The sequence below is a fragment of the Malania oleifera genome, chromosome 4 (assembly GCF_029873635.1).
Source record: "Malania oleifera isolate guangnan ecotype guangnan chromosome 4, ASM2987363v1, whole genome shotgun sequence".
NCBI lineage: Eukaryota > Viridiplantae > Streptophyta > Magnoliopsida > Santalales > Ximeniaceae > Malania > Malania oleifera.
Genome location: NC_080420.1, coordinates 123155735 through 123177388, shown reverse-complemented (window position 1 = coordinate 123177388; position 21654 = coordinate 123155735). Strand labels below are relative to the sequence as shown.

Below are 21654 nucleotides of genomic sequence, written 5' to 3'. Positions count from 1 at the left end.
TATATAACGAGTCAAATCTGACTAGCTGGTAGGTATATTTGACTCCAATATACCTCTATCAATAGTTAATATTCACACGAAAATTACTAAAATATTTTTCTATAACTTATGGTAAAGCTCATGATTTATCAAAATTATTTTGATTTTACTTTTGAGGATTTCTTAAGTAGTTTTTTTCGAGAATTTTCTAAATAATATAATATTAAAATACTAATTGTATTCAATTTTATTGGGAAAAATATATATAGAACAGACCGCATGCTTCAGCTTTCTCTGTCCTTCTCCTCTCTCGGTCTCTTCCTCTACGCTTCGTCTTGTGCTCTCTAGGGTTCGCAGAATTCTGGGCTCAATGAGTCCGGAACTGTGATTGCCAGACGCGGGGGGTTCAATTCGGCATTCGTAGGAGTTTCGAAAGCAGAGGATAAGGTCGTACGGTACTAACAGTGGCCTTGCGACGGTGGGGCTTCGGCGATTGGTTTTCGCCAGAGCAATTTTCGGTGAGTGAGGGGTGCGGTTACAGGTGAGACCTCGGTGTGTTCTCTGTTTTCGTGTTCTTTTCGTCTGGGGAATTTTCTGATGGTCGGCTTAGTCGTAGGGATTTGGAGTGATTGAGGACCTTTGGGTTGAAATGGTGGAGAATGATGAACATTGAGCTGGTAATGGGGGGTTTCTATAACGTGAAGGTTCGATGTTTGATGGAGTTTTGTGTGTTTGATTGAGGACCTCGGTTTGTTTTCTGTTTGTGTGTTGTTAAGTTTGTGTTCATGTGAAGGTGTTTGTCATTGCTTGTGTTCATATGATATGAGTGAACGTGAACGGTGAATTCATTTGTCAATGTTCGTGCCGTTCGTGCAGTGATTGTATGAATGTTTGCAAATAGACGGAGAAATGAGAAGCATTATAGCCGTAGGGATGATCGAATGGTGGCGTATACCTGTTGGACCGATTGTGTGACTCTCTGCTTGTCAACTCTGCCCCGTCTTCTCCTCCCTTAGCAGGGGCCAGCCTTGTGATTTTTCTTTTGCTTTTTGATTTTCTTGTGTTGAATTCAGTTTCCTTCTGATAATCAAGATATTTAATAAACAGGTAAAGGAATTCAATGTGTTGAAGGTTAACATTTTTGTGAAACCCTAGAGGTAAAATATATATATTTTTCAAAACAATTTATTAAACTTAATTAGGACAGGAGAATTCATTTCAGCACTATATATTCTCCAATGATGAAGTTGAGCAAATTGGACCAAGAAGATTTTTATAGCACACTCAAGTTATCTATTCAGACCCCTTTATATTATAAAAGGGCCCGACGACTCGATTTAAATTATTTCTCTTTGATTCTATGAATAAACAAGAGTAAATCTTCAAAGCTTTAGTATTAGAAATCATACTTACGGTATTTAGTGATTGAACTTAAATCCATATTTGAATTTTATCAGATATTTAACATTCGTTTTCATAATTTAATTTGTTCCTGTCTTTATGTTTACTTCTATTTGCAAACATTTTAAGTTCTTTCCATAATGCTGTTGTTAGTTGCAACTTAAGAAAGAAAATTTTAGAAGACAACATGTTGGGCTTCTGAGATTAGGGGTGAGCAAACGGTCGGTTCGGCCAAATTTGGTTAATTAACCGAATTAACCGAAATTTTCGGTTAATGAATGTTGTTAACCGAACCGACCGAACCGCTGGGCCTCACCGAACCGAACCCGACCGAATTATCTTTTCGGGTAATTCGGTTAACCGAATTTAACCGAATTAATTAATTAATTGAAGTTTGGAATAGCAAATAAATTATATTTTGTCATGTAATTGGAATAGAAAAGAATTCTTAAAATTCATTGTCATATGAATCATTGTAAGGAAATAGTTCAAGGTAAGAATGCAAAGATGGCATTCATGGCCCTATCCTCTGTCAGAGTTTAAAAACAAATTTTGCCCCAGGTGAAATGTCAACAAGAAAAGTAAGACAGCAGCAGAACTTGAAGTGGGCAAATGAAGTATCAGCAGAAGAGTTTCAGGTTGGAAGAGTAATTTCGTCGAACAGTTGCCAGTCAATGTATCGCTGTTATGTGAAAAAGAAAAGAGCTAACAACAAGAAATAGAAGGAAACCAACAGCACAAAAACAAGTGCATGAAGATTACGAATTAGGAGGTGGTGGGTAAATGGGTACTTTACAAATTCTGGTTTATCAATAATCTTGGCAGCAACTTTGGAGGCATCTTTGAGAATGTCGGAGGCAACCAGAGCGTCTACTAGGATGTTGGTGTAAAGATTCAAAGTGGGCATTATCTTCTTTCCGTTATTTTCAACCGCTCCCCTTCGGTACGCCATTAATGCCATCTCCAGTTTTGAATTTCAATCCGATCCTCTCATGGCCACCCACATCCCTTACTCTTCGTTACCCAGTTCAGTTTCAGACTCCAAGTTTGTTTCTCTGTCGCACTTCACCTGCAACCACAGAAGGCACAAATCTAAGGAGGAAGGAGCTGCCGCCTGCTGCCTTTAACAAATTAATAGATACTAATTTATATTTAAAATTTAATTAATTATTAAATTGGTTAATCGGTTAACCGAATTAACATTTCCTATTCACCAAACCGAAACCCGATTCACCGAACTTTAATGAAACATAACCGAACCGACCGAATTGATTTTTTTAACCGAACCGAACCGACCAATTTCGGTCGGTTAATTCGGGTTTCCCCGAATTATGCTCACCCCTATCTGAGATCAGCTTGAAATTATGTACTAAATAATCCTAATATTACATATATTTTTAAGGAGGCAATTGAAAAATTTACTGTAGCAGTCTGCTTTCTTCTAACAAAAATAAAACAAAGGCGAGCAAAGAAATAAAAGAAAAACATTTACATCAAAGCCCCTCTCCTATCCCTTCAACATTCCTCGAAAGAAACCAAAAGAATGATTCCAAAAGAAGCATTGATTACTAATAATATATTATTGTTAATTAGGAAATAATAATGATGAATTATGTAAGTTAGAAAAAATTAATTAAAAAGTTTAATTTAATTAATTATTAACATCATAGTATTTATTTTGTATTATAATGTATAAATTATTTTTTGCAATAGAGTAATATGATTTATATGGTAGCAGTAGTAATATAGATTCATGCACTTCTTATAACAAATTTGAGTATTAAGCACTATTAATTTTATCTAAATTCATACAAATTTAAATCAAAATCTAAAATTTACATTCTGGAATACAACTTTGAGTAAATGTTTTAAAAATTTGTAAAAATATATATTTTTTAATTTTAAATACCATTTTTTATGTCTTTATATCAATTTAAAAACAACACTTTTTATGCTATATTTAAGGCCGCGGGAATGAGGATGTGGAATTAAAAGAATTTTAGGAGGGTGAAAATGGATGGGAAAAGGAAAAAAATAGTGCAAACACATAGAAATAAAAAAAGTAAATCGATATTAGCATTTTGAATGAAATGAAATAATACAAAAGCTCTTTTAATTACTTTGCTTCTTAAAACAAATATTGAGGTTATCCCAAAATAATACAAAATGAGAATAAATAAATTATAAATATATGTTTATATGTTTATAAGTGTGTATGCAAAACTTATTTTTAGACACTACCAAATAGTAATTATGACTTTCAACACTTCTCTATTACGGTATTTATTAACAGAACACTTCTAATTGAGCACTTTTCCATAAGCGGTTCCAAACAATTCCTTATTCAGTGTAGGTTTTATTTCTCAATGTTGTGTGTAATTTAGCTGATTGTTAATTTAATTTTCAGATTTTAATCTAAGCATCAACCATATCACACCTAGCATCAAGAAAAATATGTGTTCACCTTCCCAATATTCAGTAAAGTCAACCATAAATTCAGCAAAATGTAAATAAGCCAATTACCCAATTCCAAGAACACAGCTCAAAAATTAAAATTTATCTTCAGAGACATTATATTAAATCAGTAAAAATAAATATAGGTACACAAAGATTTATTCTTTCTTGTCTTACTGATCTTCTCTGAAAATCAGCCCAACCTGCGAAGAACCTCGGTTTCTCCCTATATTCCTCCCTGAAATCCTCCCAAGAAACTAAATCTGAACTTTTACCTTGCCTTACCCTTGTGCGAACCTCCGTTGGAGATTGGAGATCCCCCCAACGCCGAACGCCCTCCTGCCGTCTCCTTCTCTCTCGCGACCCTCGCTCTCCCGCGCGGCTGAAGAAACCCTCGGCTGGGAAGACTCTCACGGCTGGTAATGAAAAAACCTCACGGCTCTGCAGGAGTCTCTCGCTGCTGGAGAAAAGAAAGCGTCTCCTCTGCTCGGGTGAAGAAGACTCGCGGTTCTGCCAGGGAAGACGACTCGGCTCCGCTGCACTTTTTCTTTCTTCCAATAAGCTGAAAACTGAGGTGTGAAGAATGGAAGAACCCCCGCCCCCTCCTGTGTTTTTTATTTATTTATTTACAACACATAAGTATCAAATTACAACAACCCCCCCCCAACAGCAGCTGTTGGATCTGAAAAGAACGGACGGCCTGGATCTCTTCAAGCCTTGACACTCCAACACTGAACAAAGCAAATCGTAATCTCTGCTTCAGAAGCTCTTCTCCAATGGCGAACAAGGATCACGCAGCATCTGTCAAAGATGCCGTTCACAAGCTGCAACTTGCCCTCCTTAAGGGCATCCAAAACGAAGACCACCTCTTCTCTGCTGGAACCTTATTGTCTCGCGGTGACTACCAAGATGTTGTCACTGAGCGTTCAATCACTAACCTTTGTGGATACCCTCTGTGTGCCAATCCCTTGCCCTCCATCCGCCCTCGAAAGGGCCGGTACCGGATTTCTCTGAAGGAGCACAAAGTTTATGACCTCCATGAAACCTATTTGTACTGCTCTTCCGCTTGTGTTGTCAATAGTCGTGCATTTGCTGCGAGTTTGCAGGAAGAGAGGTGCTCTGTAGTGAATCCATTGAAAATAGATGAGGTTTTGAGGTTGTTTGGGGATTTAAGCTTGGAATTTGAGGAGGGTTTGGGACAGAATGGGAAATTAGGGTTTTCTGATTTGACTATTCAGGAAAAACCTGAAGCAGAAGTTGGGGAAGTGTCTTTGCAAGACTGGGTTGGTCCATCAAATGCAATTGAAGGCTACGTTCCACAGATAGATCGTGCTACCAAGCCTGAATGTTCAAAAAATTGCAATAAAGGTGAGCACTTCCAATATTCAACTTTTACTTGCAATCATCGAATTAACTTATGTACTTGTACCTGCATAATCTGATTTAATAGTTTTTGTTTTGACACATAAATATTAGAATTGTGAACAATTTACATGCGCATTGATGTTACCCTCTTTCATCAAATTAAAGTAAAATATGTCTGTGGTTAAAGCTTGAATAACAAATTTCAGAGTCTAAATCTAATCGTACCAAGGAAGAGGGCATGGTATTTAATGAGATGGACTTCATGAGTGCTATAATCAGTGAAGATGAGTATAGCATTTCGAAAACAGCAGGTCAAGCAAAGACTGTTTCCAATACAAATGTAAAAGAATCAAAAGGAAAATCAGTTAAAAAAGACGTAGGAGGTCAGTTCACAATATTGGAGACGACGTCTGTTCCCTTACAAAATGAAGCAAAACAAGGGAGGCATGAATTTGCCACTAAAGAGGTGCTTAGCATTGCAGAAGTGTCTTCAGGAGCTTGCCAGAACAGTTCCAATGTGAATTCTGTGCAAGCAAGAAAGGATATTTGTGCTGAATCAGTGAACCAATCAAGTGGAATGCTGAAATCCTCTTTAAAATCTTTGGGTGTGAAGAAACCAGCTCGCACGGTCACTTGGGCTGATGAGAAAACTGATAGTGTAGGCAATGGAGATCTTTGTGAGGTCCAGGAAATGGAATTTACTAAAGAAGGTGCTGAGAGATCAAACAGTTCTGACATGGGAGGAGATGATGATTCATTTCGGTTTGCATCAGCAGAAGCATGTGCAACAGCATTGAGCCAGGCAGCTGAAGCAGCTGCATCTGGAGAATCAAATGGCACTGATGCAGGTGCATTTGTAGTTTTATTTTGGTTTGGATAGCTCAGTAAAGTGTTTTTTTTTTCTTTTTTGATTTTGATTTTTTGGTTTAGTTTTTCATTGAATATGTTTTTGTTATATGTGGTTTTCAGCATCCGAAGCTGGGATTATTATACTGCCATGCCCGCATGATGCAGACGAGGGTGAATGCGAGGAGGAAACTGATGTACTTGAACCAGAGCCAACTCCTTCAAACTGGCCTAGAAAACCAGGAATTACACCAGATGATTTATTTGACCCCGAAGATTCCTGGTATGATAGTCCGCCAGAGGGATTTTGTTTGACTGTGAGTGTCTTGGTTCCCGTATATTCAGTTATTTGCTTTCCTGAATCATTTTATAGAGTTATGCTTGAGTACATGTGGTGTTTGATGTTTCTTAGTTATCACCATTTGCAATGATGTGGATGGCACTCTTTGCATGGATAACGTCCTCGTCTCTTGCTTACATTTATGGAGGGGATGAAAGTACCCATGAAGACTTTTTATTGGTAAATGGGAGGGAATATCCTAGGAAGATTGTTTTATCTGATGGCCGTTCTTCAGAAATCAAGCAAACTCTTGCTGGTTGTCTTGCTCGGGCTTTGCCTGGACTTGTTGCTGATCTCAGGCTGCCTACGCCACTGTCCAGTCTGGAGAAAGGATTGGTACTAGCTCTGATCTGGTCATTTTGTTTGTATTGATGCATTATTAATAAAAGCATTTGACTGAGCTTGTGTGTTATAGTTTCATTAAGAAATATTGATGCTTAAATTTACATTAGGATTTAGTTATATGGTGATAGTTTTTCTTCACTAGTTTAATTAATACTGTGATAGTTCGACTTCACAAATAAATTTTTCGCATATTGACAAACTATAATTTGTAATAATGCCATTTACGTTGACAAAGTCGCTATTCCATGGATTGCATAACATTTCCTCTCCCTGTGCAAGCTTGACATATGATTTGTCATTATGTCCATTTTATAATATCGCTCCATGTAAAATTATGTTATAGCAGAAGGAAAATTGTAAATGTAGTGACTGTAAGTTATTTTCAGGCTTGTGGATTACCATAGCACAGTTTCATTTCTCATGATGCTTCTCAAAGCTCTTCTTAGTCTTGGTTGATAACCTTTAGTTGTGTTGCTTGCATACCGATATCTCACACCACGATTTTTTGGGTGTCTGTTGTGCTCAATTTCTTGCATGTTTATATTCCGTTAAGTGTCCCTAAATTCCATAATATCAATTTGACTCTAGTCTTTTGAACTAAATTCTTTATGGGCCCATGATGCGGGAGCCTTTGCATATTTGACATCGTACCCAGATGCTGACATGACACATTGCTTCAGATGACCTAGCCTGGCCTTGCCCATTTTTTTCTATACCTGAGTGGTACAAGTACAGCACATCGCTTGTAGTGGATGCCCAATGCATAATAGATTCATATTTTAGAGATCTAACAAGTTTTATGCTAGCTGTCAGCTACCTAATGTAACTCTTTTACCAAGCTTGGGACTGGTTGTGTGAAAAGATTTAGGATATTGAGTGCATCACAAGCGGAGTTTTTGATGACAGTCTATATGTCTGTTAAATGCAGCCATCTTGCAAAGGGAAAAGGGGTGGTTAATAGGGTTCTCCTAAAGATATTGTTATATGGAATTCTATGAGAAAAGGTTACAGAAGATGGCTTAGGAGTGGAAATGATGCAGGGCAAATATTAAGATTTAGATATAAAGAGAGAATTAGAAGAATGCAGGATGTAAAGAGAGAATTAGAAGAATGCAGGATGTAAAGAGAGAATTAGAAGAATGCAGGAACCTAAAGAAGAGAGAGAGAGAGAGAGTGGGGGGGGGGGGAACTACAATAGTTTGAATTCAAATCAATAATTGTACATCAACTTGCACAGCTAACACTTAAACCACTACTACAACTAGCACATATTTACAAATATGACCTAGTTAAAAACATAATTACAAAAGACTATAGGAAGTCATTAAAAGAAAGAAAAAAAAGAGGTCCTCTGTACACATTTCGTAAACCTTCTTAAGGGCGGCCTAGGGGATGTGGATGGTCCTCCATCATTCTCCCCTGAGTTAAAAGGAACTTTGCTCCACAAAGTGGGACTACAAATTTGACTCTAGCAAGTCAGGAGCGTTGTCACAAACATCATCCTTGGCAAGCCATGTAGCACCAAACTTTGGACGACCTCTCCATTGAACCAAGTAGCAATGAAATCTGTAAGGAGATGTCACAAACTCATCATCCAAGATAGACTCCATTGTTAACTGTGCTCTAGACAGAAGGAGGTTGAGGAGTTGTAGTACTTGCATGAGCATCAAATGGCAAACTAAGAGGCTTAAAAGTGCCTTAGTAAGATGTCAAAATCCTCTACATTAGAAATTGGACTAATTGTCATATGCGTAGGTAAATCAAGTAAATATGTAGGTCCAAGTTTCTTAAGGATGAGGAGAGGACCAATGGCACGAGCATTCAATTCTTATACGAGCCATGACACTATCACTTACATTAAACTCTCTAGCTCTACGATGCACATCTGTAGCAAGTTTATAATCCATATTACTGGTAGCAAGTTTTTTGCCTAACCTCAGTATACAACTCATGAATGTGATGAGCAAAAGACTCAACAAGCTTAGAAATACGGGCATATATTTTGGAGAGGGGCTTTTGTGTAATTTTTATATTATTTTGTCTTTTTGCTCTATTTAGGAGATTTTCTTATCCCCCCTTTAGTGTAACTCCTTGTCCTTTTCTTCAATATATCTTCTTTTTTCCTATCTAAGAAAATGAAACATGGGCATATGGTGGCAAACAAGCAAGATAAATGGGTGCATGGACCAAATATACACTCAAAAGGACTTTTACTCATGGACTTTTTCATAGAATTATTATAAGTACACTCAACAGTTGGTAGCACCACGTGCCAATTGCCTTGTTTTATTTCTCCCACCATACGCATTTGTAGATCACTAAGACTACGATTCACAACCACAACTTGACCATCAGTTTGGAGGCAGCAAGCAAAAGAAAACAGCAAATCCTGCTCATTTTCCAAAGTGTCTTCTAAAAGTAGCTAGAGAACTTAATATCCCTATCAGACACTATGGAGGTTGACAATCCATGCAATATGGTGACCTCCCTAAAGAACAATTTAGCTACATGAGATGAATTAGAAGTCTAATTACATGGGATGAAATGTGCCATCTTGGAGAAATAGTCAACAACAAGAAATATAAATCATCTCCCTTGGTTGTTTTGGGGAGTCCAAGAACAAAATCATACTTAGGTCTCTCCAAGGCATGTATGGCAATGGCATTGGGGTATGCCAGTGTTGTCTCTTAGATTTGACTAACTCACAGGTACGACACTAGGACACTATCCTAGCAACATCCCTCCTTAAGGGAGGCCAATAAACCATATCCTGAACTAAGGCGATGGTTTTATCACTCCCCAAGTGGCCAGCTAACTCTCTGACATGTTATTCCCAAACTAAAAGATCTCTAAAAGGAGTATGGGGAAAGCATCACCTAGTACCTCTATCCCTCATGGGTGACGAAATTTACAAAATCTCTATATGGCCCTCACTCATCTCCCGAAGATAAGCCTGAAATTAGGACAAGTGGACTATGCGTCCTTCAAATGATTAAACACAATTACACTTTATTCCCAACACCGAACAATGCTTAGGAACAAAAGTGTACTCGTTAAGGCACTCCACCAAGCAACATGCTTCGCATTCAACATCTTCTGCTTGCTTAGATATTGCAAAGCTAGGTGGTTGGAAAAGAGTAAAAACTCTTGGGTAACAAATAGTATCTCCATTGTTAAAGGGATCTCACTACAACATAAAACTCTCTATCACATCTGCTATATCTCTGTTTGGCATTTGAGAGTTTTTCATTGAAAAGTGCTATTGGATGTCCTTTCTGACTTAATACCCTATCTATACCTATCCCAAAGGCATCACAAGCCACCTCAAGAACACTTCTTAAGTTTGGATGCCTAAGTACAAGTGCTTTAGTCATCTTCTGTTTGACCTCTCTAAAAGCTCTAGTAGTTGATGGGTTCAATGAAACTCTCCTTTCTTCAAACACTCCGTGATAGGAGCCATGATGGTGCCAAAATGCCCTATGAATTGCCTACAGAAAGTAGTGAGGCCATGAAAACTATGAACTTTAGAAATGGTTCTAGGCTTAGGCCGCTCTCTAATGGCTTTAACTTTTTCCAGATTAGTGCCTATTCTTTGTGCGGAGATCATAAAACCAAGCAAGAGCACACTAGACTGTAAGAAGCTACACTTCTTGAGGTTAGCAAACAACTTTGCTTCCATCAAGGTGACAAAGAACTTATGAAGATGTATCAAGTGCTCCTCAGTTTTATTGTAGACTAGTGTATCATCAAAGTAGACCACTAGGAACTTTCATATGAATGGTTGCAAAACATGCGTCATAACCCTCATATAAATGTTGGGGCATTGGAGAGTCCAAGAGGCATGACCAACCAATCAAATAAACCATCCTAGTATTAAAAGCTGTTTTCCACTTATATCTTGGTCTAATTCTAATTTGGTGATACCCATTGCACGTCAATCTTGGAGTACCAACTAGAGCTAGCTAACATGTCAAGCATATCCTAAAGTCTTGGGATAGGGAACCTATACTTAATGGTGATTTTGTTGATGGCTGTGCTACCCACTCACACTCTCCAAGATCCATTCTTTTTCGGAGTAAGAAGAGCTAGTACAACACATGGACTAAGGCTGTCTCACAAAGTCGTCACGAAGTTCTCCTACTTGCCTATTCAATTCAACACGCTATTTAGGGTTCATTCTATAAGGTGGTAAGTTAGGTAATTGTGAACCTGGAATGAGATCTATGGCATGCTGATGTCGTGCATAGGTGGTAGCTCACTAGGTAACTCATTGGGCACAATGTCAGAGAACTCAACTAGCAACTCCCCTACCTCAAGTGGGTACTAACACGGCCTACCTTGTTCCTTAAGATCCTTGGGAGTGGTCTTGCAGGGGTCAAAATGATTGTCTTCTCTTTGTGCCTAAAAAACATTAAGTGCTTTTCTTACCATGATTGGTTACATCATGATCAAATAACCATAGTTGCTCTAACAGGACATGGGCCACATCCATTGGGAGTACATCATTATAGATCCTATCCTTATAATCTCTCTTTTAGATGGGTACAAGACATCTCTTGGTAATTGCTAGATTTGTTTTTTTTACCCAATTCACCTTAAAGGATGAGAGTGTGGCTCTCCCTTAAGGATCAATCTTCCTAGAGTTGCTGTGGAGATCACATTCATGCTACTACCCTATCAATAACTAACTTACACGTCCTATCTCCACAACGAATGATAGTGTGGGAAATAATGGTCCGTTTCCACTTCTTATTGTCCATGGCTATGGATAAGACACACCTAACCATATTAACATGGGGATCCTCCTCCCCAAAAGCGTCAACAAGCTCACCCTAATCTCTTGAGTACTCAATGACATCTACAACTTGATCCTCACGATTAGCCAGATCATTAGTTTCACGCTCTAAAGCTAATGCTCGTTGGGGACAATGGTCACAATATGACCTCTAGCATGGCAATGATGACACTACACAAATGAGGTACTAGCATACTAGGTCCACCACAGCGAACAACATAATGTGACTCTATTTGCTTTGTAGAGTTCTCTCTTGAGGTAGATTAAGGGATGGTAAGCCTAGGTTGAGGAAAGGGTTTGGAATGACGTGACTCACTTACCTGATATGAAGACCTACGGGAGAGCTCTTGAAGTACTTTTACATGGGAGGAGCTTTTTGATAAGCTTTCTCTAAAGAATTTGGAGAGAACAACTCAACCTCTCGCCTAACATCCTCCTTAAGATCATTCACAAACCTAGCCATAGTGTGAGGTGTGATTTTAACAATATAACTCCTAAGCATTAGCTCCTCAAATCGATCAATGTGGCTGGCTAAAGTAGTGGTCTGTTTATGGTTCAAAAACTCACTGAGGGATGTACTTTTCTTTCATTTGTTGTCTTATCACTTCCCATAAAGTAATATGAGGTTCACCCAACCATTCTAGGGTTTGTTCCGCAGTTTGCCTATACTTTGTTGATTCTACAAGTTTCATCTTGGCAAATCAAACTTTGTCCTTACCCCATATAACGGTACCAATTAAAGAAATCCTCCATCTTTGAAAGGAGCTCGGGTTTAATTTCCCATCATAGGCCCACACATCTACCTCGACCTTTTTGTAACATCACCAAGGGGAATGTGGAGCATGCCTAGGGTTAGGTTGATACCCTATGTGGACGCTCCATTTTATCTGGCCATTATATTGTAAAACTTTAGAGGTTTTAAAATTTTATTCTTTATTTTTAGTTCTTTTTAGCCATTAGTTAGAGGTGCCATCAAAGGCCTTCACCTAATCGGATCCCTCATTTTGACTCTCTCAACCTCACTCTGTTGAAGTGAAATTTCATTCATGGGGCTTTTTGTACAAATTGTTTTTTTTTTACATTCATTCATCCATGTGCATCACAGGTACAATATTCAAAGGGAAGAAGAAAATACAAAAAGAAAGATTGAGCTTCATTCTTGGAGCTGCTTGCAATGGACCTTCTTCCTCAGCTGCATGCACAGAAGAACTTTAATGTTAGGGTTACATATCAAGGCATTTTAGGCCCATTTTGGGCCAATTTTGTGATTTAAAACCATTGTGGGTCCATTGCTTATATTGCAACCTAATTAGGCTAATTGGTGATTTGAGACCCACTATGGGCCTGATTTTGAAATAGAAGCTCTTTGTGGGTTTATTTGGGGTGGTTAAGGCCCATTGTGAGCCTTTCTTTTGAATTGGAGCCCATTTCGGGGCTGGAGGTAGTCAAAGGTCCATTGTGAACCTTCACTTAAAGTCCCTTTCATTCCCCCATGGCTGCTCTTAGGAAACAGCTGTGTCATCTCCTTTCCCATAATTTGCGTTTTCCTATTTGGCGCTTTCCATGGGCACCCATAATCTGCACTTTCTAGGGAGCTAGTTCTCATGCTAGCTGGCTATAAATACGGCTTTGAGGAGGCTTTGGAGATTTTGGGAAAAATCATTGATAGAGAGAATAAGATTCCAGTAGAAAAGACATTAAAAGGAAGAGGCTTTGGGAACTTTGGGCAGGAATCATTGAGAGTAAGAGCAACAAAGAAGATATTCAGATTGGAGTGAAGAAGAGAAGTAGAGAGCAAATTGAAGACAGAAGAAGGGAGCAATGCAGAGTTCTTAAAGCAGAATTCAGGGGGCTGCAGAGAGAAGCTCAGTAGGTAAAAATAGTGAAAAAAAAAGAGAGGACCTAAAAAAGTAAGTAGCCCATAGGTCCCATACCTTTAGTTCTCTCTTATTTCAATAAGTACATAAATTTTTCTGATGGTTTGATTGGATGAGTGCTGTAGGATATTGAGAGTTAGGGTTTGTTGCATGATTGGGTGAGGATTTTTGAAACAAATTAAGGGGCAGTGTGAAAATGTCTATTTGAAAAATTTGCAATTGGGTTTAACAGTTTGAAACCGCCCATTCAATAATGTTTTAAACATTGCTAGTCTATAATTTGTTTAGACTCAAAACTCAAAACAAGAATCATTATTTCAGTCTCTCATACCCCAAAATTTGTCCCCAAAATACCCCAAATAGAACCCTAAAAGCGACCCAAATACTCGGGTCAGACCACCCATGACCCGAGTCAAAGGCCCCCAAAACCCAATTCAGGCTTACCTAAATGCTTGGGTCCAATGACATGCACCCAAGTCAAATCAATTTGTTGACCCGATTCAACTTAACCTTGACCTGAGCTAATTGACCCCCACCCGTCAACCCTACCTTGAACTCAAATCAAACCTACTTAAAACCTTGACACAATAACCCTAACCCAAGCCCAAGCCTTGACCAAACTCAAAACTAAATCAAACCCAATTTAAACTTGGCCCAACTCAAACCTTGTCCATCCTAATCTGAACTAGCCCATATCCCTCGGCCCAAAACCTAAGTCAGCCCAAATTGAAATCCAAAACTTGATCAAGCCCAAAAACCAACCTAAGCTCATTGACCTAACTAAACCCACCTCCAACCCAATCCACTTAGGCCCAAACACAAGCCTAAGCTCTATCCTTGACCAAACCCAAACTAAACCCAACCCAGGTTAATTTAACTTACCCCAGCCCAACCCAATCAAACCCATAATCCAAACCCAAGCCTAAAAATCTAAAACTTGCCCAAGTCAACCCAAAACTCCTCGGCCCAAACCAGACTCTAGCCTAACCCATCTTGAGTCAAACACCTAGGTCAACCCAACCCCTGTTTTTACTATTTGGCCCGTAGGAAAACTCAAGAAATCCCAAAAAATCAAAGAAAATGGAGAAAAGAGGAGAAAATGAGAGGGAGAGACAATTGGTCCATCACTAAAGTAAAAAGATGAGGACTCAAAGCAGATCCTTGATGCACACCTATGGTGATTGGAAATTCTCTAGTTTCTCCATCGATAGTCCTTACACTAGTCATTACTCCATCATACATATCCTTAATGACATCGGTATACCTACTACATACACCTTTTTTTTTTCTTTCTAAAATTCACCATAGAACTTCCCTAAGTATCCTATCATATGTTTTCTCAAGGTCAATAAAAATCATATGCAATTCTCTCTTCTTTTCCCTAAACTTTTCCATTAATCTTCTTAAAAGATAAATAGCTTCTGTGGTAGATCTCCTAGGCATAAAATCAAATTGATTTTCTGAGACCTTCATTTCTAACCTTTATCTTTGTTCAACTACCCTTTCCTATAGTTTCATCGTATGACTCATAAGTTTTATTTCACGATAGTTAGTACAATTTTAAATATCTCCTTTATTTTTGTATATAGGTATTAAAGTGCTTTTCCCCCATTCATATGACATTTTCTTAGTTTTGACAATTGTATTAAATAAATTAGTTAACCATATAATTCCGTTATCGCCTAAGCATTCCCAAACTTCAATTGGGATGTTATCTAGTCTCATAGCTTTCCCATTTTTCATCTTTTTTAGTGCGAACTTAACTTCGTTAACTCTAATTTTGCGAATAAATCTCATATTTTTAGTCTTTTCCTTATTTGACTATTCTAAGTTTAAGCCTTCTATTTGGTTTTCATTAAACAACTTACTAAAGTAACTTCGCCATCTTTCTTTAATGTCTTCATCTTTAACCAAGACAATATCATCCTCACATTTTATACATTTTACATTTCCTAAGTCCTTACTCTTCATTTTTCTAACTTTAGCAAGTTTAAATATATCTCTTTCCCCTTCTTTTGTACCTAATCTATCATACAAACTATTAAATGATCTATATTTAGCTTCCCTAACGGCCTTTTTTGCATCTTTTCTTGCCTCCTTATATTTTTCAAAGTTATCTCTGTTTCTACATTTTTGCCACGTTTTATACCAAATTCCTTTTGTCTTTATCATTTTTTGTACATCTTTATCCCACCACCTACTCTCTTTGCTATTCGAGAATCTTCCATTTGACTCACCTAAAATATCTTTTGCTATCTTTTTAATAGAGCTAACTAATCTATTCCAAAGAGTATTTGTATCTATCCCATCCTTTATGGTTCAATCCCCATCTTTAATCATTTTATCTTTAAATTTTATTATATTTTCTCCTTTTAGGTTCTACCATCTAGTTCTCTTATACTGGTTTATTTTATCCTTCTTTTTCCATTTTTTTAATACATATATCTAACACTAAGACTCTATGTTGTGTGGTTAGACTTTCACCTGGAATAACTTTACAATCCTTGCATGATAAACGATCTACCCTCCTAGTTAAAAAAAAATCTATTTGACTTCTATTTTGTCCACTTTTAAAGGTTATTTAGTGTTCTTCTCTCTTCTTAAAGCAAGTATTCATTATACTAAAATCACATGACATAGCGAAGTCTAAGATCATCTCCCCAGACTCATTTTTGTCTCCATATCCATATCCTCTATGTATCCTCTCATAATTTTTATTATCTCTTCCAATGTGTCTATTCTGATCTCATCCTATAAATATTTTCTCAGTCCTTGGTATGTCTTGTATGATACTATCCATATCTTCCCAAAATTGTCTCTTAAGACTTTTTGCTAAACCGACTTGAGGAGCATAAGCACTAATGATATTTATTATCTCTTGTCCTAATACCATCTTGATTTTTATCATTCTATCTCCTACTCTAGTTACATCCACAACGCTATCTTTCAAGTTTTTTTTTATAATAATGCCTAAATTTTCATGCTTTTACCCGTAAGTGTCCCTATATTCCAAGTTGCTAATCTAATTCTAGTTTCCTGAACTAATGTCTTTACCTGCCCATGTCCAGAATGATGCAGGAACCCTCGCATATTTGACACCATACTCGGGCGCTGACACGGTGCATTGCTTCGGGGTGACGACCTAGCCCACCCTCGCACACTTTTCGCTACACCCGAGTGGTTCAAGTGCAACGCGTCGCTCGTTGGGGACGCCTCAGTAAATATTCGATAAGGATTCATATCATAGTGATCTGACGAATTTTACGTTGGCTGTCAACTACCTAACGCAACCCTCCTCCTTTACCCGGGCTTGGGACCGGCTGTGTGTGAAAAAATTAGGACATTAAGTGCATCACAGGCGGAGTTATTTTGATGTAGAACAAATATTAAGATTTAGATATTGGGAGAGAAGAAGAAGAATAAGAACAAGAAGAAGAATGCAGGAACCAGGAGAGAGAAACAGAGGTAAAAAACTGCAGTGGTATGAATTCAAAGCAATAATTGTACATCAACCTGCATTTCCAGCACTTAAACCACTACTACAACGAACACATATTTACGCACTTATACCACTACAACTAACACATATTTACAAATCAGGCCCAACTAAACATAATTTCAAAAGACTACAGGAAGTCATTAAAAGAAATACAAAGAGGTCCTCATAGTCCATTTTGAATATTTCCTAAACCTTCTTAAACCTATGCCTAGAATGCGTGTGCCGAGTGGGTGGCCTAGGTAATGTGGATAGTCCTCCATCAGGAAGCTTTAGGAATATTCTATGAAACATGTCTGACAAAGCACCCCAAATATCTTTGCTTCCAAATGCTGATGAAATGATGTTACGGAGCTGAGGGAAATTTGAGGACGATAAGCCCGGAGAGGTTACCCGGTTGTAACTGGATTGAGGGAGAGAAGCAAGTGCATGTGTTAGGTGGAGGAAGTGTCTGCCACCCAGTGCATACAATGATTGTGCCTAGCCACCTTGTGCAGAGCATGGTGGCTGCCTCTGTGATGATAAACAGAATTTGATTGATTTATTTTGCTATACTGGGGCGTACTGCTGAGCTTTCTTTATTCTGTAACCATGGTGCTTTAACTTGGATGATGTTTTGGTTGTGTTTTGGCAATCTGAATTCGCCGACTGTAAATGCAGTTGACTTGCTTAACTCAGGCCTTGCTTTTGGTTTTCATGTTATCTTCAGTACTATGGGAGAGTATTATTAAAGTGCTACGAAATCGAGAGAGTAGTTCTGGCATATGTACTTTACCTTATAATATACTATCATCACATGCTATTATACATAATTGTTTACAATATTATGTAATATTTTGATATCAATGGCTTAAGCGGGTAATTGTATGGATCACTTTGACCCAATTTGGAGACCAAAGTTTATTTGTAGCAAGCCTATGTGTATTTAGGGCCTTTGTTTGCAATAGATATGTATTTTTAGGAGTTTATTTGTAATTTCATGTATTTTGGGGATTTAAGTGTGATCTCTTGTATGATGGACCAATTGACTAAGAGTATTCAAAAGGAGGTTCCATGATGTATGTTGTTTGCAGATGATATTGTATTAATTGACGAAACTAGGGACGGAGTAGAGGCTGAGTTAGAATTATGGAGAGAAGCTTTGGAATCTAGAGGCTTTAGGATAAGTAGAAATAAAACAAAATATATGAAATGTAATTTTAGTAATGATAGGAGGAATATTGAAGATAAAGTTAAACTTGATGATGAAGAAATAAATAGCACTTGTAGATTTCGATACCTTGGATCTATTATGCTAGCTGAAGGAGAAATTGAAGATAATGTAATGCATAAAGTTAAAGCAGGTTAGTTAAAATGGAGAAGTGCTTCAAGTGTGCTATGTGATCGTAGAATACCCTTAAAATTGAAAAGGACGTTTTTATAGGACAGCTATAAGACCAGTTATGCTATATGGATCGGAATGTTGGGCGACGAAGAAACAAAATATCCAAAAAGTAAAAGTTACCGAGATGAGAATGCTTAGATGGATGAGTGGTATAACATTAAAAGATAAATTAAGGAATGAACATATTCGTGATAAGTTAGGTGTAACTCTTATAGAAGATAAGATAAGGGAGGGACGACTCCGATGGTATGGACACTTGCAATGTAGGCCTTATAGTGCACCTGTGAGGAAGAGTGATTTAGTTATTGTGAGGGGCAGTAGAAGGGGTAGGGGTAGACCTAAAATAACTTGGGAGGAGATAGTGAGTAAGAATTTAATATCCTTAAATCTATTAAAAGAAATGGTCCATGATCAGATAAATTGGCGGAAAAGGATTCATATAGTCGATCCTACTTAGTGGGACTAAGGCTTGGTTTTGTTGTTGTTGTTGAAGTGTGATCTCTTGTGCTTGAGGCTTTCTTGTAAGTAGGGCCAGAAACCTTATAAGAGTTAGTTTTATGAATTGAATGGAGAAGTGAGTGTTCATCTCCTTCTCCCTCTCCTCTTCTTCCTGCTTCCTTCGCTCTTTTTCCTCTTCCTCCCCTCTTTCTTTATCACCCTATTTCCCCCTTGGGCAGTACCCTTACTGCTGTTCTGTTCATCTCCCTTGCTGCTGCTACTGTATTGACGATATTGTAGTATTATAATAATTCCTTCATGAAGTATGAAAAAATTGCATATTTTTCATCTATTTTTTTACACTGGCTAAGTATATTTTGGAATCATATTGAAAGACTTGGTAGGATTCCCATGTTGAACCAAATACAGACATGGATATCCTGTGTAGATTCTCCAGGTATCCTATAATGCAAAACCAAACAAAAGTGTTCTCATAGACAAATATATGGCTTCGAAGAATCGTGGGGATGTTCCAGAGAGACAGCTGCGATTCCATGAACAAGCACATTTTAAGTTTTTATTGCTTTATACACATTGTTGGCTCGCAACCTCAACCTAACGACTTAAGCTTTGAGGAAAAGTGGTTTCAGAGTTGGTTACCAGGAGGTCCTGAGTTCTAGTAGTCTTGTTGCTTGCATTTATTATGTGGTGTTCAAAAAATTTTTATGTTCACCGTAATGGGGTGTTATCTATTCTCTGTGTATCTCTTCACTTGCTGTTGGGCTGCGCGTGCAGGGGAGTGTTAAAGCTTGATATACATTGTTGGTCCACAACCTGACAGCTTAACCTTTTAGGTAAAGTAGTATTCTAACATAAGTGACTTCTGCTATTTACTCTTTTGACTTTGCTTTTGGCTATTCAAACCAAGTAACTGGCTTGCTAGTTTTGGCTTTTCATCACCAACCATGTATGATTTGAACAAATTCTATATTCCAGTTGATTTATTTAGCATTTCATTTATGTCAGTTGCTAGTTTACCAAGTTCATTGTAACATTGCAAAAAATATATTTGTTACATTTTGTGTTTGTGCGCACAGGCACGCTCACTAACAGGTTTTTATGCAGGGGCACTTGCTGGATACAATGTCTTTTATGGATGCAGTTCCATCATTCCAAGTGAAACAGTGGCAAGTGATTGACCTTCTGTTTATTGAAGCGCTTTCTGTTTGTAGGATCCCTTCACTTACCCCACACTTGACAGATAGGAGGTTGTTGCTTCATAAGGTGAGATGCCAAATTTTATTGAATTTTCTCTTTCTATATTTTTCTTTATTTTATCTATGGTGGATGTAATATTCAAATGCATCAATCTTCGTAGGCCCTAAGATAATTTCATTGATCCTGAGATCTGTTTATTTGGATTTTGGGCAGTCAGTTTGTTGAATGTCCAAAATTATGTCAAAGTAATGTGTTCAGTGGTTATTTTTTTTTATTTTTTGTGCTTGGGAATGTCGGTGAAATGTCCATTTCAAGATGTCCTTGATGTGCATGAGAAGATTCTTAAATTTAAGAGGAATCTATTTATTACTTTTTTGTTGCCTAACTTCTGCAAAAGAAAACACACTTTTGGAAGGAACCAAGTATCATGCGAAATGACTTTGGGGTGTCTGGCAGAAAGTTGGGCTATTTATTACTTTTTTGTTGCCTAACTTCTGCATAAGAAAACACACATTTGGAAGGAACCAAGTATCTTGCAAAATGATTTTGGGGTGACTGGCTGAAAGTTGGGCTATGCAATACCCAATTTGAAAACTTCAGTTTTCTAAAAACAACGACAGGTAGCTAACACATCAAACTCTGATATCGTGCAGTGTGCTTTTTTCAATGAGACATGAACAATAAATTTGTTACTGTGGAACCTAATCGCATTCCTGATATTTGCTGCATTTTCTCTCTCTGACCATCTTAATGCCCCATCTGCTTTTGCGCTAAACAGGTTCTTGATGGCGCCCAAATAGGCGTGGAAGATTACGAGGTTATGAGGGATCTCATCATCCCCCTTGGCCGATCGCCTCAGCTTTCTTCACAGATGGGAGGTTAATGAAACAGAAATCTCTGTTTCCCGATCAGGATTTCCTGAAATCAATAAATGTCTTCCAAATATTTGAAACTGTACAGAAATCTTTTTATCATAAATTATTCAATATGGTATAAAAATTGCTGTTGCCTTTGGCCTTATGTTATTGAATCTGGAGACCATTAGACACAGATTGCCATGGTGGACCAGATTTTTGCTCCCACTCTTTGATCTGTCCTAAATATTCTGTACACAAACAATTAAACATCTTCATGGGATATGTAGACTCCACTCTAGGGCATTGTGTCTAGTCTTTGTGGATGTATTTTAAGATTTTTCATATGGAAGCTTATCATTTTTAAGTTGAGGTAAAAATGCTACTCGTGCTGTTGTAGTGGAGGTTCATGCTTTATTCTTTTAGTGAAAATTTGTTCATAGGAGTTTCTTGAATCTAAGAGCATTGTCAAATCATGTAGAATATTGTTATTTAGAAGGTATTCTAACTTAAAGTTCGTTCAGGAAGAAGTTTTTGGGGCTTTACCCCCCCCCCCCCCCCCCCCACCACCAAAAAGTCGATTTTTCAATCCTGTGCGTTTCGCCAGTACAATTCTTGCGGATATTTTTAGATTTTTCATATTAGAGTTGCTTGTAGTTTCAAGTAGAGTTTTGATGGTGGAGAATTGGGCTTCCAATGGATGAGAAAAGAGTATAGTGGAGAAGTTATTACATTAATCTAATCCCCTGTATGGTTTGCGAATTAAACTAGGAATGAAATCAGATTTTAGGAATGGAGTAGCATTCTTTGGTTTGCTTTGGTTTGGTTTACAGAATCAGATCTGCACCGGAATAGTAATTCT

The 21654-nt window shown here is 37.8% G+C and overlaps 1 protein-coding gene and 1 long non-coding RNA gene across 4 annotated transcripts; one reads left to right on the top strand and one right to left on the bottom strand.

Moving 5' to 3' along the window:
- Nucleotides 1-275: 275 nt before the first annotated feature.
- On the bottom strand, nt 276-4431 carry LOC131154388 (uncharacterized). The gene is made up of 2 exons (XR_009136430.1): nt 4110-4431; nt 276-2449 (listed from the first exon to the last, which is right to left on the bottom strand). It is a non-coding gene; the product is annotated as an uncharacterized LOC131154388 (long non-coding RNA).
- Nucleotides 4286-21172, top strand: LOC131154387 (putative RNA polymerase II subunit B1 CTD phosphatase RPAP2 homolog). Of its 3 annotated transcripts, none has more exons than XM_058107115.1 (7): nt 4286-4408; nt 4508-5202; nt 5406-6047; nt 6169-6362; nt 6458-6721; nt 19846-20004; nt 20717-21172. In XM_058107115.1, the coding sequence occupies exons 2-7, from the start codon at nt 4611-4613 to the stop codon at nt 20819-20821; spliced, it is 1956 nt and encodes a 651-aa protein (XP_057963098.1). In that variant the 5' UTR covers nt 4286-4408; nt 4508-4610; the 3' UTR covers nt 20822-21172. The 3 variants fall into 3 exon arrangements, with proteins under 3 accessions (XP_057963098.1, XP_057963100.1, XP_057963099.1); XM_058107117.1 differs by lacking the exon at nt 20717-21172 and adding an exon at nt 19516-19574 and having other exon boundaries at nt 19846-19981; XM_058107116.1 differs by having other exon boundaries at nt 4288-4408; nt 4505-5202.
- The last annotated feature ends 482 nt before the right edge of the window (nt 21173-21654 follow it).

Excerpts from the sequence above, each read along its gene's own strand:
- LOC131154387 (XM_058107115.1), top strand. The coding sequence starts at position 4,611 with ATGGCGAACAAGGATCACGCAGCATCTGTCAAAGATGCCGTTCACAAG. Across the intron at positions 5,203-5,405 it reads TTCAAAAAATTGCAATAAAG|AGTCTAAATCTAATCGTACC; the intron begins GTGAGCACTTCC and ends AACAAATTTCAG. Across the intron at positions 20,005-20,716 it reads GGAGGTTGTTGCTTCATAAG|GTTCTTGATGGCGCCCAAAT; the intron begins GTGAGATGCCAA and ends TGCGCTAAACAG.